Source organism: Rhinolophus hipposideros, assembly GCF_964194185.1.
Source record: "Rhinolophus hipposideros genome assembly, chromosome: 10".
Classification (NCBI taxonomy): Eukaryota; Metazoa; Chordata; class Mammalia; order Chiroptera; family Rhinolophidae; genus Rhinolophus; species Rhinolophus hipposideros.
Genome location: NC_138056.1, coordinates 75,977,313 through 75,994,458, shown reverse-complemented (window position 1 = coordinate 75,994,458; position 17,146 = coordinate 75,977,313). Strand labels below are relative to the sequence as shown.

The 17,146-nt window shown below is 35.8% G+C and overlaps 2 protein-coding genes and 1 pseudogene across 4 annotated transcripts in view; 1 reads left to right on the top strand and 2 right to left on the bottom strand.

Moving 5' to 3' along the window:
- Positions 1-17,146, bottom strand: part of LOC308503576 (protein MFI) — a gene marked incomplete at both ends in the record, with an annotated part of 111,351 nt that overhangs the window by 6,501 nt on the left and 87,704 nt on the right. The window lies entirely within an intron of this gene.
- The window catches only part of ATM (ATM serine/threonine kinase), a 122,049-nt gene that overhangs the window by 71,473 nt on the left and 33,430 nt on the right, over positions 1-17,146 (top strand). For both annotated transcript variants that reach the window (XM_081062955.1, XM_081062954.1), the window contains 14 exons: positions 62-210; positions 2,483-2,587; positions 3,799-3,918; positions 6,336-6,570; positions 7,078-7,245; positions 8,341-8,454; positions 9,167-9,387; positions 9,821-10,028; positions 11,018-11,131; positions 11,493-11,651; positions 12,108-12,246; positions 13,247-13,329; positions 14,466-14,606; positions 15,841-15,957. In XM_081062955.1, coding sequence (XP_080919081.1) covers positions 62-210; positions 2,483-2,587; positions 3,799-3,918; positions 6,336-6,570; positions 7,078-7,245; positions 8,341-8,454; positions 9,167-9,387; positions 9,821-10,028; positions 11,018-11,131; positions 11,493-11,651; positions 12,108-12,246; positions 13,247-13,329; positions 14,466-14,606; positions 15,841-15,957 — 2,073 coding nt within the window. The remainder of the gene's footprint in view (positions 1-61; positions 211-2,482; positions 2,588-3,798; positions 3,919-6,335; positions 6,571-7,077; positions 7,246-8,340; positions 8,455-9,166; positions 9,388-9,820; positions 10,029-11,017; positions 11,132-11,492; positions 11,652-12,107; positions 12,247-13,246; positions 13,330-14,465; positions 14,607-15,840; positions 15,958-17,146) is intronic.
- LOC308503577 (large ribosomal subunit protein eL30-like) lies at positions 1,046-1,352 on the bottom strand (annotated as a pseudogene). Its single transcript has one exon. The product of its transcript is annotated as a large ribosomal subunit protein eL30-like (transcript).

Genomic DNA, 17,146 nt, shown 5'->3' with positions numbered 1-17,146 from the left:
CTTTATTTTTCTGTTCTCTCTGATTACTTAACTTTTTTTTTTTTTTTTTTTAACTGCTCAGGCCTTGCAGAATTTGGGACTCTGCCATATTCTTTCTGTTTATTTAAAAGGATTAGATTATGAAAATAAAGAGTGGTGTGCTGAACTACAGGAACTTCATTACCAAGCAGCATGGAGAAATATGCAATGGGACGACTGCATTTCTGTCAAGTACGAACTCTGACATGTTTTTATCGCCATTTCTCTAGTTCTAAACAATACACTGTTTTTGTCTTGCTCTGAGAACAAACATAACAAGAGTGAGTTTTTATGTTTTTTAGATCCAGGAAGCTATAGATATGCCTAAATGCTTAAATAAGCCAGCAATAAGCAGTTAATCTACCTAGGCTTGAATTTCGCTTCAAGTTGGGGGTGGAGTGTAAGGGCAACTCCACCCCCAACCCCAAAATATAGTTGAAAATAGAAATATAAAATGTATTTTTTCATAAGAATCTTCTCACTTATTGGCTATAAATTTTTAAAAAATCTAGGCATTTCCCTCCCTACCCCCTGCCACATTTTAGTCAGTCAGATAGCACTTTTCCCCCCCCTTCTTCCGCCTCCCTTCCCCCCCACACACTCAGGTTCAAGCCGCTGTTTCTCAGTCTGATTGCGTGGATACAGCTCCCTGGCCCATGCTGGTATTATGAGCCTTGCGCTGCCTCCAGCTGAGGTAGTCGGTCATCGGTGGGGCCACTCACTGCAGCTCAGGCAACTCTCGCCTGCTGCTGGCTGCTCACACTGGCTGCCGGCCTCTCATGGCTGCCCACGGTAGCCCCTGGCAGCTCATGCCAACCTCTGGCTGCTCGTGGCAGCCTAGCTCTAGGGAGAGCTGTTGGTCATAATCTTAGCTGTAGAGGGTGCAGCTCACTGGCTCATATGGGAATCGAACTGGCAACCTGGGTGTTAGGAGCACAGTGCTCCAACCAACTGAGCCACCAGGCCGGCCCCACTGTTTTTTTAAACAAACTCTGGCCAGTTTTATTAAAGAAAAAATTTGCATGATTTACTTTTCACCAGTTTGTTCTGGCATCCTTCTAATGATATCAGAATCACCTGGATTAGTCATAGCCAGTGTGCATACGCTGTAGTATTTTCCACACGCTGTGCCCAATTCAATATTATTGTCCATCACTGTAGTGATGGACACCAGTCCTCGCCAACATGGAGAGGATGACCAGTTTTGCTTTGCCTTGTCTGATCATTTCCAGAGTCTGCTTGTACCCCAACAGGTACTTCCCACCTTTCATTACAAGTTGGAACCTAGAGTTGATCGACTCCAGTGACTTTTTTATCTTCTTTGCGGCCACCATCTTCCTGCCTTAGGTGTGGGATGGCCCCCAACCAAAAGCAGCCACCAAGATGGCCAGGGAATGAGAAGAGGCCAGATAGCACTTTCATTGGCTGGCTGGTACACAAAAGACTGCTTATCTTTATTTATGAAATATTTTCTTTCATAAAAAAATACTGCTAAACCACTAACACAAGAAGATAATGTTTATAACCTGTATGTAAGATCACCAGGGTTTCTGAATGAAAAGCCAAATACCTAATTAATAAAAGTTTTAATATTTATGTTAATAAGTCTTTTGATTTGGACACCAAAAAATTAAATCATATTAATTAAATGTTTAACTGCCTTCATAGAAAAAATATTTTTCATCGATTGCAGTGTCTTTCAAATTTCAAACCATTAGATTTCTATAAAATTCAGACATATGCTTTCATATTTTTAAATAATTTTACTCTGAGCTTGTTCCTCCTTGCTTCTGTAAATCACTATATACTATTCTTCCCTTTGCCTACTCTGTTTCAGCCACATAGGCCTTCTCCGTGTTTTTTCATCAGGCCAATCTATTTCTTCTTAAAGGCCTTACATGTATCTTCTTTGTTCCCCTGTGTGGCTTCTTATCATTCAGATTCTAGTTTAATAACGTCACATCTCGGAGAGACTTTTCCTGACCACCCATTCTAAAGTAGCTACCCAGTCATTCAGTTTTGTTACCCTATTATAATTCTCTGCATGTCCCTTGGTCACTATCTGATATTTTCCTTATTTATTGCCTATCTTCTCCAAACCAGAATATAAACTCCGTGAGAATTTGGGATCTGATCTGACTTGCCCACTAATGGATCTCCTGCATCTAGAACCCTGTGCCTAGTGTCTGGCACATACTAGGTTTTTATTGAATGAATGAGAAGATAGCGTATTTAGAACTAGGCACAATGTGTGAGCAATTATTGTTTTCCACTTGAAGCATTTAAATGACCAAATTCTTTGTATTTCTTACCAAAATTTCTAGAAATGCATTTTATTAAGTGGAGAAATCTTAATTTTAGTTGTAAATTTTTATCTTTGGTAAAATTACTTATGCATACATGTCTTAGGATTCTTTGTTTTTAAACACATTTTTTTCCTTTTATTTTTAAAATTATCTCACAGCAAAGGAATAGAAGGAACCAGTTACCATGAATCATTGTACAATGCTTTGCAGTCTCTAAGAGACAGAGAATTCTCTACATTTTATGAAAGTCTCAAATATGCCAGGTATTATAAAAAGAAAGTTATTGTGCTTTAACATGTAACATTATGGCTTCTTTTCTGAAACTTGACAAATGATTTCAATGTAATGATTTGCACTGGTAAAGGGATAAGAACTTGGTGGTGATGGTCAGGTTGTTTCCTTGGCATTCCCGCCCTCCTCTCAAAAAATTTCCCTGTGTAAAAAATAATTCACATCAGTATGTGTTGAAACTCAAACAGTATCAAAGGGGGAGGCAATATCCATCCAGTGATTAACAGTTTCATAGCTTTTGCACATCTGAGAAATGAGTGCTGAGATGAGTTTTGTCTCCTGCAAGCATGTTTTTATAAGATTTGTGGGTGTGGCTATCTTAACAATTGTTTCCATTATCTTCAAAAACTGTTCTTTGTTTGTTAATGTTATATGTTAGAGAATTTTATTAGTGCACATTTATCAAACATATATATTTACACACACACACACACACACACACACACATATATATTAATACAGTGTTTGCTAATGTGGTTCAAATATATTCTTTCTTTAAAAAAAAAATGTTCCCTTTGGGACCCCAGGTCAATTCTTTATGTTGTACCCTCAAGTAAGCCATGTTGATTCCCACTCCTCTGTTTTTTTCCTGGACCACTACACTGAGAGTTTTAATCTTGTCTCCTCTAGTAGTTGTAAGGAATTACCTCTCTTAGCATTAGTGTTCTTTTTATAAAGTGGTGACCAATGGGCAATACTTACAGGCTTATTATGAGGTACAAATGAGATAATGCACCAGAAAGTACTTATCTATAACAGGTTAAACAAATGTAACATGTTTTTTTGTCTAACAGTAGTTAGTGACTTAATCCTGTATTTTATTACAGAAATAACATTTGCTACCATTCAAGTGCTTCCTATGTTCTAGCCATTTTGCTAGGTTCTTTTTATATGTATTCTATAATCTTCAAAATCATTCTGCAAGTAAAAGCTTAGGTTCAGAGGAAACCAGCAGTGTGCCAGCAGTATACAGCCATAATGGCAGAACCGGCATTAAGGTTCAGGTCTGCGATTCCAAGGCTGACTTTGTTTTCACTGTGTTATGCTGGTGCTTGCAAGTAGTAGCATTATTAGATCAAAATCAAAGTGTATGATGAGAACTCTTTAACAACAGATTTGAACTTTTATCTTCCTCAAAACCTCTTCTTAGTTTTCACAGTGTCTTGTCTTTTTTTGCCACTAGAGTCAAAGAAGTGGAGGAGTTATGTAAGGGTAGCCTTGAGTCTGTGTATTCACTCTATCCCACACTTGGCAGATTGCAGGCCATTGGAGAGCTCGAAAACATTGGGGAACTTTTCTCAAGGTATGTAATTCATAGGACTTTGTAATCCTCAATTGCAGCCTTTCTGTTACCGGTAGTGACTTTACAAAATCAAAAGAGACCGACAGTAGGTTTGTTTCTTTCCTTTGATCAAGATTAGAGTTGACTAGCCTAGTGAACTGTGATCTTATTAAAATAAACATTTTCAAAAGTATTTATTGCAGAAATCCAAGTTTTAAAAATTAGCTTTATCATGCTTTCCCCCTTACTGCTTTTTCCCTTTTCTATCCCAGATAAAATTGTGTTTCCTCATGTTTTTGCCGTAGTACTCGATACTCTGTTTTGTGTCAGCACTGTACTGGCATTTTATATGTACTCTGCCAAGCCATACTAGAAGCTCCCTAAAAGTGAGTCCCATTCTCTTATTTATTGTTATGTCCCAGTGCTTTTTCCTGGTGACTGATTCTTGGTAAACGTTCAGTGGTCTTTATTCAGTGACTTAGTGAATTTGGAGTAGGTGCTTAAGGGAGATTGCCTCTTACAATGGTGAGAAGGAAGTGATCCGGAAATATTGGAAAATTAGATAAAACAGTTATTCAGGTTGCTGTGGCTATAAGTTTGCATCATGTGACCCTGAGAAAGTCACTCGATCTCTATGGGCCTCACTTTCCTAAAGTATATTTGATGGCCTCTGGGGCACCTTTTAGCCCTGCCATTCTAAGTCTCTATTATAAGAGGAAGGAAAGAGAGTATGCTAAGACAAAGTTTGGAAAATGCTTTGTAAGTAGAAGGGAGAAGGGAATTTTAGAGTCAGAAAATACTATGGTTTTTTTCCAAAGTTGCATAGCCAAAGATACAGCCATTGATGTGGCTGTATCTTAACTGAAGAATAAAAGAAAAAAAATGTTTTCTGCTTTCATTGATAAGTATATTGGTAGTTCTTACTGCCACAAATCCAGAAGCTTTTCCTTGGAATGAAAGATATCTTCAACTAAAGAGAGAAGAGAATTCCTTAAGAAACCCCTAAAGAGTAATACTGGCTCTTTTTGTGGTAGGGAATTATAAGGAAGGGAGGCAGAGGGAAAGTTTGATGAGCTGGTGAACAAATACTTACGTTCTAAGACAGCAGTTCTGGTAGTGTGATATGGAGAGTCTGGAGGTCCCCCAGACATGTGCAGGGGGTCCATGAATCAAAACTATCTTTATACTTGTGATACTCATATAGCAAGATGTTATTTCCTTGTTTTGCTCTGTCTCATGAGGTACAGTGAAGTTTTCGTGAGGTAGCAGAGAAAATATCCACAATCTGAAAAGAGTATTTACATATTCCTCCCTTTTCCAACTACATATCTGTACAAGGGTAGGTTTTTTTCATGTACTTCAACCAAAACATCATGTCACAACAAACCAAATGCAGAAGCAAAATGAAAATCCAACTATATTAAGCCTGACTTCAGATATTGGCGAAACAGTTTCATTCTTACTAAATTTTGTTTTGGGAAGTATGGTTATTTTTTAAAAAATGTTATTTAGGATATATAGTAGCTTTATTGTTATTGTAAAATAGTATACATTCGAATTTTTGCAGTTTCTAATATGGTAAACAGTACATATAATCTAGTAAACAGAAGCTCTTTGGGGCCTTCAATACTTTGTAAGAGCATAAAGGGGTTCCTTAGATTAAAACGTTTGATACCTGCTGCTCTAGGATCATTTTGGGAGGAATTATGGGTTCCTACGAATATGTGTCATTGTTTCCTTCTTTATCAAGCAACTAAAAGAGCTTTCATTTCCCAGTCAGCACCTTGTCATCATCTTAGTCTCCTTCCTTCACCTTGATTTCTCTCAATACAGTAGTCCTGAAGGATTGGATAGTATTTCTTTAGTTTAAACATCTGGGAAGCAAATTAACTAATTGTACAATATGCATTTTCTCTTTTTTTAATAAATAATGTTAGTATCTGAAACCCATGTCAGATCCCAGCATTTCTTTCACTGGATTGTGATTTATTTAACAGTGCAGTTATGCATAGAATCATTCCCTGTGCCTGGCACGTGCAGTAGGTAATTAATGAGTTGACTTCATTTCCTTGCTGACGTGTCTTTTTTTACTCCAGGGAGCATTGAAGCAGGACTAGAGGTGTAGGCATTCAGTGTGACAGGCCGGATAAATGGGTTCTCATTTCAGAAGACTGTTCTTTGTGAGGTCATAGAGTATTTTTAAGAAAAATCTTTAAAAGTGTTCATCATCTGTGACCTCTCTGCTGACACTCAGAGGTCTGACTGTTTGTAGTTTTCTATACTTTGGCACTTATTTTGGATTATTTAGAAATTCCAGTCCTGTTACTGTAAAAACTCCTTAGTATTATATCTTAAATTCAGAACCTGTGTAATAGCAATTATTTTATTTCATTTCTCTTGCTTATGTGAATTCAATGATTTTGCTTTCATGCTTTCAGATCAATTACAGATAGGCAACTCTCTGAAGTATATATTAAGTGGCGGAAACACTCCCAGCTTCTCAAAGACAGTGATTTTAGTTTTCAGGAGCCTATCATGGCTCTACGCACAGTCATTTTGGAGATCTTGATGGAAAAGGAAACAGTGAACTCCCAAAGAGAATGTTTTAAGGACATTCTCACCAAGCACCTTGTAGAGCTCTCCATACTAGCCCGAACTTTCAAGAACACTCAGGTAATAGGATTTAAAATTGTATCACCTCACCTCTTGACCTTTCCTTTTATTACCTGGAAAATAGAAGGCACAAGTAAAAAAACAATGTTATTGAGGGACAGAGATTGCTATTAAAATATTGTATAATGTAATTGTTTAAAGTTTCCCATTTTAGAATTAGACCTGAGTTTGAGCCTTAGACAAGGCAGTTACCTTCTCTAAGCCTCAATTTCCTATTTATAAAATGAGAAGAAACCTAACTTACATTGATAACAATTCAGTGATTTTTATTTCCTGTGTGTATGCACACACGTACATATACACACATATATACCGTACACATATGTATGTATATATGAGAAAAACAGACAAGCAGATGTGGGGGCTGGGGAAGGCAGGTAGAGATGTACTTAAGACAGTTCTGACAAATAGTCAAGTCCTCAATGAATGGTAGTTACTGCTTTCATTATTATTAATAGTAGCAGTAATAGTAAAAGCTTTTATTCACATATGTCATTTTCATTTCAGCTCCCTGAAAGGGCAATATTTCAAATTAAGCAGTACAATTCAACTAGTTGTGGAGTCTCTGAGTGGCAGCTGGAGGAAGCACAAGTATTCTGGGCAAAAAAGGAGCAGAGTCTTGCCCTGAGTATTCTCAAGCAAATGATCAAGAAGTTGGATGCCAGTTGTTCAGAGGTTCACTTTTTTTCATTGGCTGAATTAGTATTTTACTGTTATAAAAAATCATTGTGATTTAAAATAGTTTTAATAAATCCACAATTTTGTTAAAACCTTGAAATTATTGATCCATGAACAAGAAATTGTAAAAAGGAGTCTGAAAAATTAATATTTGTAAAAGAAGATTGGAAAATATTTATTTTTCCTATTTGCAACAATTCTTTCAGTCAGTCTTGTAGTAGATTTGATTTATTCCAGTGCTAAGCTTTTCTTTTTAACTTTCTATCGAATGAAGAAGGATATGTGGGGAACAAACATGAAATACAAGAAACTGCTATAAATTTGAAATAAAAAAAGGAAGAGGAAATGTGTGAGAGCAAAAGTTTTATAAAAAGCAAGTTGGAGTAATTAGGTTGTCAGTCCAAATACTTTGAAAATATAATGTATAATATTTTATCTAACATTACCTATTAGTTACTGAAAACTTGGTTGCTTCTACAGTTTTATCTCCAACATACAGTGTACAAAGTAGAGGCATTTGTAAGAATCATGAAGTGTTGAAAGGTTTGGTCACAGTGGTGTCCTTCTGACATACACCTGATTAGTGAATATCAACTTACTGTACTTTTTTAGTATTGGGCACTTTATGACTTCCATTATTAGAGAATTCGTCATTATACCTGATCACTGGGAACCAGTATGATCTGATGTTTAAATATTGCTTAACAATATGGGCCCTGGAGTGAGTCTGCCTGGAGGGGCCTGACCTTTGTACTACGGTTTTAGTTCCTGCTCTGTAAATTCAGGGCAATAGTACTCATTTCATATGGCTCTTATGAGGATTAAATGAGTTAATATACATAAAGTCCTTAGGAAGTGCCTGACATATACATGTACTCAATAATTGTGAGTTGCTCCAATAGTAGCATTAATAGTAAACAGTAGAAGATGATTCTTTCATGAACTTATTAACACGTACTGGTTTATCAAAATAGTTGTATGGTGAAAACAGATAAAGAAAAACATTTTTCACCTGCTTTTTTCCCCTACATGGAAGATATTTTTGTATAATTATGATAATGAATTACATTTAAGATTTTGCTTTTCATGCAGACTGATCCCAACCTAAAACTTATATACACAGAATGTCTGAGGGTTTGTGGTAACTGGTTGGCAGAAACTTGCTTAGAAAATCCTGCAGTCATCATGCAGACCTATCTAGAAAAGGTAAGAATTTCTAGCAACCCTTAAGATAGTTGTTTAGCATGAAAACACTTGGTTTTTTCATCAAGGCCAAATTTATCTCAAAAACAAATAAAAGTATGATTTCACTTCTCCATATATTATTACTGTTGCAGCTCTATGTAATCTTTAGGACAGAATGGAACAGAATGTTACAAAAAAGAAAAAAAAAGGACCATATTCTAAAAGTAAACCTAAATGTGTCTTTGCTCTACCCCCCCTACCAGCTAATCTTTCAACAAGTTGTTTCTGATAATTTCTCTGTTTATATAACTAGCTGCTGGTTTTAAGGAATGTGCAAGTCAGCCTTTACTGCTCATTTCTAGCTCAACCACCCTACAAGTAGGATTAGGACTTCAGTACTCGAGCCCCTTTCCACTGTCCTGTTTCTCCCTCTTATTCCTTTAGTTTAACTAACTTTGGAAATAGTTATCTCACTAAATAAGTCTAGTGTGAAAAGCATAATATGATTGTCTTTAAATTTTATAGAGCCCTTTGTTTTTGCATTGTTCGTCACATGTATTAGCTATCACTGTCAAAGTTGTTTTGAAAAGTCAAGACAATACTGTACTTCATATAATTTAGCTGATACATGAATAAGTTAAATTTCACTGTGGGTATTTCTTTGATCCGAGTGATTCTTTAGGTGCATTTAGTATCTGTAAATATAATATAAATGGACTGTGTTGTCTTGAAGGCAGTGGAAGTTGCTGGAAATTACAATGGAGAAAGCAATGATGAGCTCAGAAATGGAAAAATGAAGGCATTTCTCTCATTAGCACGGTTCTCAGATACTCAGTACCAGAGAATTGAAAACTACATGAAATCATCAGAATTTGAAAACAAACAAGCTCTCCTGAAAAGGGCCAAAGAGGAAGTGGGCCTTCTTAAGGAACATAAAATTCAGACCAACAACAGGTAACTAGGTGTCTACAAGTGACAAGATAAACAGATATGCAGTGACTGTATATATACAGATATACAGAACCAGAACATGAATTCATTTATGCTCATTATGTATGTAAGCTCATTGTAGAATATATGGATGTTAGCTTTTTGTTTTGCTTTTGTTTTTTGTTGGTGTCAGACTTGAAAAGAGATAGGTGTTGAAATAGATGTTAACTAAGTACCTTCAGTAGTGTCAACTTTGTCTTTGGTGGCCTAGGATAGCTTTTGAATTGCACAAACTTTAAGACAAAAAGTAAGTTTGTTCCCTTTATAATCCTTAGAATTTTGCTTTTTCTTCTGGGATGGATACCTGATTTTTCATTGATGTTGTATATCATGTATGATTTTGTAGTTTTATAAAATTTGATGGCTTTTATGTTTTCCTTTAATTATCCAATGCAAGATACACAGTGAAGGTTCAGCGAGAACTGGAACTGGATGAATGTGCACTACAGGCACTGAAAGAGGATCGTAAACGTTTCCTCTGTAAAGCAGTTGAAAATTACATCAATTGCTTATTAAGTGGAGAAGGACATGATACGTGGATATTTCGTCTTTGTTCCCTCTGGCTTGAAAATTCTGGAGTTCCTGAAGTCAATGAAATGATGAAGGCAAGTCGTCTTTTTCAACCCAGTATTCTTCCCTGTGATTTAAAAGCTTAGACATAGCCCCTCAGTGTCAATGGATTATGTATGCTTCTTTGTATCCTAGCATTTGGTTCAGTGCTCATACGTTCAAGTACACCTAGGTACTTAATTAGCTTTAATGATGCAGGTTTACGTGGAGATGAAGAGAATTAGGTCAGTCTTTTCCTATTTTTCTGCGATTACCACAGGAAAGTACACAGAATGCTGCTAGATTGGAGGATTTGGAAAGCAATTAAAAATGATATCACAGTGGGTTTTTAAATAAGTTAAAAACTTATTTTTCCCCCTGCTTTATGCTTTTCTGGGATTTTCACAGTGAATTACTTTTGTAAATGGAAAAAGTATATATATATTTTTAAGAAAATAACAAGGCAGCACTATTTCATAAGTTTTTATTTAAAAATCTTAGATTTTATTGATGACACCTAATATTAAAGTTATGTTAACAATATATATACAGACAATCAGTTTGAAGCTTAAAAGTAAAATGTTTCTTCTGGATGAAAAGAATGATAAGACTCATACTAGATACAACCAGTTTCTGCTACTATGCACATTAAATCCTGTTACTTTGGGCATACAGGGGATAACACCTAGTTACTCCATTTTATTACACACTGACTTCTCAGGAGTCAGGATCCCCATAGTCCTCAGACCCACATTTGTCCCCTTGGATTCACTGGAATATAAGTAATGCCAAGTATTCCCGTTGTGAATACAATTTAATTTAGGATCAAATACTATGACTTACTGATAAATCAATCTGGAGTACCTATCAGAAAAACTTCCAGATAATATAAATGATATGGGGAAAAAATGTAGTTGGTGAAGTTTTATTAACAACTGCTAGATGATTTTACTAGTTGAAGAGCATTATCTTAGAATAATTTATTTACTCAGATGTGAAACTATTTGAAATAGATTTTCTGAATTTTGTAATTTTTTAATCGTAGGAAGACGGAATAAAGATTCCATCATACAAATTTTTGCCTCTTATGTACCAATTGGCTGCTAGAATGGGGACCAAGATGATGGGAGGTCTAGGATTTCATGAAGTCCTCAATAATGTAAGTAAACCTGAAAATCAAAACACAGCAGTTGCTTTTCTTTTATATTATTATATACTATATGAAGTATATATACTGCTGTTCCATCCTAAGAAATGGAAATACAAAAATGTTTTATTCAGTCATATTTATTATGCTACACAGGGGCAAGAATAAAGATTTCCTTTTGTCTCCTCTCACTACAGTTTCTCAGTTTCTCTCTCTTCATTCCTCATGTACCTCACACACATGCACACTCCACCCATTCCAGTATTTAGTATAGTAGCGCATATCTTAATGTTAAGCAAAATGAAAAGCATTGTGAATTTTCTACTTTTCTTGTTTGTTTGCATAAAACTAATAGTTCTTCGTTTTCTGCCAGCTCATCTCTAGAATTTCAACGGATCACCCTCATCATACTTTGTTTATTATACTGGCCTTAGCAAATGCAAACAAAGATGAATTTTTGACCAAACCAGAGGCAGCAAGAAGGAGTCGAATAACTAAAAATGCACCTAAACAAAATTCTCAACTTGATGAGGTATTTGGATTGAATGAACATGCATTAACTTTTTGAATTGTGTATTCATAGTTTCCCAAAATATTATTTTAAGTCTCAGGGATTCTAAGAATGTGTGTTGTGACTATATTCAGTTTGTAAATCCTTTGTTATGCCCCTAAAATTGGTTCAAACTTCCTGAATATTTCTCAAAATATAGGAAGTACCAATAATATTTCACTTTTTTTCCCTCACAGCAATGAACAGAGAAGTAGATTTCAAAAGGCACCCAAGTCATTTACTCTTAGGATTATTATACCTTTCATGTATTTCATTCATAAGGTTTTTTGTTTAGATCTGAGGGATAATAGTTTTTCATTGTCTTCATGTGTGCATAAATTTTTTCCTTTTGTTACTATAACTGAAAAGTTGAAGTGTTGGGTATTTTCTAACGTATTTTTTTTTTCTAACATTTTTTTGTTTGTTCTTTATTAATAGGATCGAACTGAGGCTGCAAACAAAATAATACGTACTATCAAAAGTAGGAGACCTCAGATGGTCAGAAGTGTTGAGGCCCTTTGTGATGCTTATATTATATTAGCAAACCTTGATGCCACTCAGTGGAAGACTCTGAGAAGTATGTGTTTGAAAGAATGAATGTTCCTTTCTTGCTATGTTATTTTCTGTAGGGGTATATTAATTATAGAGCTTAATATGTGAATATGTTTAAAATCACAAACAATAACTCTAATTGTAGATCTGAAGGTCCTGATGATTACAATTCACATATGATTCAAAACTTAGTTTTTATCTAATAGTTTCAACACCCGCCACTTTTTTACTTAATATCTTTTGGTGGAACTGATGATAGAAGACTGCACTGAATTAATTATTTGATTCCTCTGGGTAATCTTCTGTTGCAGATAATTGTTGCAAAGAATTGCATAGAGGCAAATCCTTTAAAATAACTGAATAATTGAGAGTTTTCAGGGTCAAAGATTTTTTTAAATGATGTTGGTTACTCACTGTGCCCTAGGACTTAAAAATGAAAAGGGCTTACCATTTCCTGCATAAGTGTTAGAATGCCTTGCATGTAATCCATCACTCTTCTTGCTGTGTGTTCATATATGTAGTATTTGGTTATATGCATACATTTTTAAGTATATCTCTCCCCATACTTTAGTAATGATACTCCTTTTTCTGCTCAGAATCATACCTTCACATTTAATTTCTTATTACTTTAAAATGAGAATGAAACTTATTGTGTTGCTCTAAGCAAACAAAAAAGATTGTCCTTTATTCACATTTAATAGTAATGTGGCAGGAGATCATTATCTATGTACTATGCAAACTGTTATGTAATTATCTTAAGAAGTTCATCCTGGCCCCTCAGGTGGATGTGTTCTAGTTACCAGTGCCGGTAACCTGCAAAAGCATTTGTAAGCCATGTTAACCGTAGCAATGCTTTGACCCTGAGCTACTTTGTGTCCCTCGCCCCTGGGTCTCATTTCTAATCAGGGCCTGAACCACAGATGAGCCATAGGTTGGGTCTGTGGCATCTGCTGTATGTGTTTTATACCTTCAGTGCTATTCCTTAATTTGTAGTTGTCACTAAAACCTCTTTATTTTAAATACAGAAGGCATAACTATTCCAGCAGACCAGCCAATTACTAAACTTAAGAATTTAGAAGATGTGATTGTCCCTACTATGGAAATTAAGGTAATTTACCATTAACCATTTTGAAATTTTTATTATTAAATGAAATTCCTCTTTACTAGGTTAAATTGTTTGAAATAGCCTTTTTTATAGGTTAAAATTGGTAAAATATTCAGTTTCTTGTTTCAATCTATAGTTTTTTTCTTTATTAGATTCACGTTACCCAAGCCTTAGAATACTTAAAGGTCTCTCCTGCTTTCTTTTCTTTTGCCTTCAGTTTTATACCTCCCAAGTTTTATACCTTCCCAACTTAGGAAGAAGGTCTGTAGACTTTTACTTTCATTGGCCGAAAGAAAGAAAGATTCTCTGTGCAAATGCCAAGATTGATTTTCCACTTGGCAAGAAAGATTCTAATTATTCTGTATTTTTTTTTTAATTCTGTATGCATTAGAATGTATTCACTGTGACGTATAACAGTATTAACTAATGTAGTATGTATTACAGTATTTGATAGACTAATATACATGATACTTCAGCTATGTCACAGTGATCTTTTATTGCTAGAAATACCCTCTGGGCAGGGATATATGTAATAATAAAGATTATAGTTTAGAAAATGATGATTTTTAACTACATTGTTAAGTCTCTCCTTTGAGTTTGCAGATTAGTGCCTAGTGTCTGTAGTTGATTGGAAATGCAGCTGTATTATATGGATGAACTAGTATCTTTCTAGCTATACCAGCAGTGTTACTTAGCTGAATATTTTCTGAAAATGCCATATTTCGAAGTTACAACCTAGAAGACTACTCTCCACACTTTTCTAAAATTTATTTTGTTATGTTTTTGTGAGGAGTTTACTGTTTTTTCAGATGATTTAACATATACAAGTCCAGTGTTAAGACCTGAACCCTGGTTTTTCAGTAGTTTTCCAGTGACACTATTCTAATTTTGTATACCCTGCTTTTATGAAGAGATATTTAGGGAGGTACATTGTATTATCTATGTCACTTTCTTAAACCTTTCCAATGTCAAATGTTGTCTTTCACTTAAACAGAAAATTAAAGTTATAGCTCCAGTTTTTAACCCAGCACATTGTTATTCATTGCTCTCTTTAATATTAAAATTGCTGATCATAGTTCATTTTTCTTTAAATGCAAATAGTGTATCTGACCTATTATCATATTTATACTTTTTATTAGGTGGATCCCACAGGAGAATATGGAAATCTGGTGACTATTCAGTCATTTAAAGCAGAATTTCATTTAGCAGGAGGTATAAATTTACCGAAAATAATTGATTGTTTGGGCTCTGATGGCAAGGAAAGGAGACAGCTTGTCAAGGTGAGACTTCCCTTCTGTGGTATGGTTCTGAGAGGGTTAATGAAAACATATCAAAAGAAAAACTGTAGTTGATAGTTTCTTCCTTCTTTATGTGGGTCTTTGCTTTTTTGTTGTTTTTGTTAAGATTTTATTGGGGAAGGGGAACAAGATTTTATTGGGGAACAGTGTGTACTTCCAGGACTTTTTGCCAAGTCAAGTTGTTGTCCTTTCAGTCTTAATTGTGGAGGGTGCAGCTCAGCTCCAGGTCCAGTTGCCGTTTCTAGTTGCAGGGGGCACAGCACACCATCCCTTGCGGGAGTCGAACTGGCAACCTTGTGGTTGAGAGGACGCTCTCCAACCAACTGAGCCATCTGGGAGGCAGCTCAGCTCAAGGTGCCGTGTTCAATCTTGGTTGCAGGGGGTGGAGCCCACCATCCCTTGCGGGATTCGAGGAATTGAACTGGCATCCTTGTGGTTGAGAGCCCACTGGCCCATGTGGGAATCCAACTGGCAGCCTTCGGAGTTAGGAGCATGGAGCTCTAACTGCCTGAGCCACCGGGCCGGCCCCGTGGGTCTTTGTTTTCATTCTGAATAATTACAAGTGAGGAAAACTAATAGAATAGAAATATATTGTTTTCTAGAAGCAGAATGCTTTTCTCCATTTTTTTATGTCTCTGAAAGACCATCACTATAACTACTGAAGTAAAAGAAGACTGCATACTTTTAAAATGTACAAACATGATGGGTTAACAATCAGCTGGCTCGTTATGGAAAAGATATTTTGGCGCTTGTTGCATATTTTCTTTAATAGTTCAAGTTGAAGGCTCTTGCTTCAATATCCTGAGTCTAGCATAGTGCTAAGTGCTATTAAATGTGCCAAAAAGGGAGAGCATTCCTCCCTTCTCTGTTGGGAGGCTCTTTGGGCCTTGCCTGGGAGTTGTGCAGAGATAACAGTGCTGCCCCGCCCAGGTATTTTGCAGTGTGCCCTCAGGTAGAGGAAGAGTTCCAGGTCGTCTAATTACAAAAGCAGCTAGGGGAAACTTCTTTTTTCTAAATTGTTCTGCCTGCCTACTGTTACATCTTATTCTAAATACCCTCAAGACTTAATTATTTAAGAGACCACAGTGGTTAAGATGACCACAGATGCTCAATTCACATTGATTTCTTAATGCCCTTTTGCAGTCCTCAGATGACTGTGTGATTTTATAATGAAGATGAACTGTACTTAGTTATTCCTGATTTAATTATTCTGAAGGGCCGTGATGACTTGAGACAAGATGCTGTCATGCAGCAGGTTTTCCAGATGTGCAATACATTACTGCAGAGAAACACTGAGACCAGGAAGAGGAAACTGACTATCTGCACATATAAGGTAACTAGTTTATACGTCTGCTATTTCACCAAGAACATACCAAAGATGTCATTATTTAGACCAGGGGTCAGCAGATGTTTTCTATGAAGGACCAGATAGTAAACATTTGAGACTTTGTGGACCACATAAGGTCTCTGTCGCATAATCTTTTTTTGTTGTTGTTCTTTAAAACCCTTTTAAACCGAAAAAGCATTCTCAGCTCATGGGCTATTAAAAAAACAGTCTGAGGCTGGGTTTGGTCCAAAGACCATACATTGTCAACCGCTGATTTAGCCATATATATATATATATATTTTTTTTTTTTTTAACGTATTCATAATGTTAATTGCAGTTAGGGGTTTCTTGCAATCAACTAAAGTATTCTGGTCTTTGGCTGTTTGGCTTATTTCCTGCATAAAAGTACTCTTAAAAAGAAAAGCATTAAGAAGAAAATACTGATTCAGTGAAGACTATAGCACATAAAATAGGCTTTTAAAAATTTAAATTTGGCTTATTAAATGAGCCCCTTGTATCCCACAAAGAAAACTCCTTTGATACCTAAGTCTCTAGACTTGTTGAACTGCCTGCGACCTGTTGTGACGTTTTATTGACCTAAAAAAAGAAAAAAAAAATCTCGTGTGCCCCATGCAGGTAGGACTTCACTAACCTAAAAAGCTCCAAATTAGTACTGCTGCCCTCGGAGATACTTCAATAAACACGCAACCCAGCTGTAAAAAAAAAAAAAAAAATTTAAATTTGTTAGTTTTTGACTAGGTAATAAGTTTGCATGTTTCAAAAATCCAACAATAGGAAAAGGTATGAAAAGAGAAGCCTTCTCTGACTCGTATTCTTATCAACGTCATCCCCCTCACCCCTGTAGGTACCATTGTCATTTGTTTCCGGCGTTATACAAATAGAATGTGTTTCCTTATTCCCCCCTTTCTTAGAGAAAAGACAACATACATATATTAACTCAGCAATATGTTACAGAGATCTTTCTCATTTTTTAAAAGCTGCATTTTGTGTACATGCGTGGTTATTTTAAAAGTCCTTATCATATAAAGTGGGCATTTGGGTCGTTGGTAGTCTTTTGCTATTGCAAAGAATGCTACGCTGCAATGAATAGCCTTGAACATATAACATTTCCTGTATATGCAGGTCAGTTTGTGGGGTAGATTTCCCTAAGGTACAGAGGAGAAGTGCGCCTATA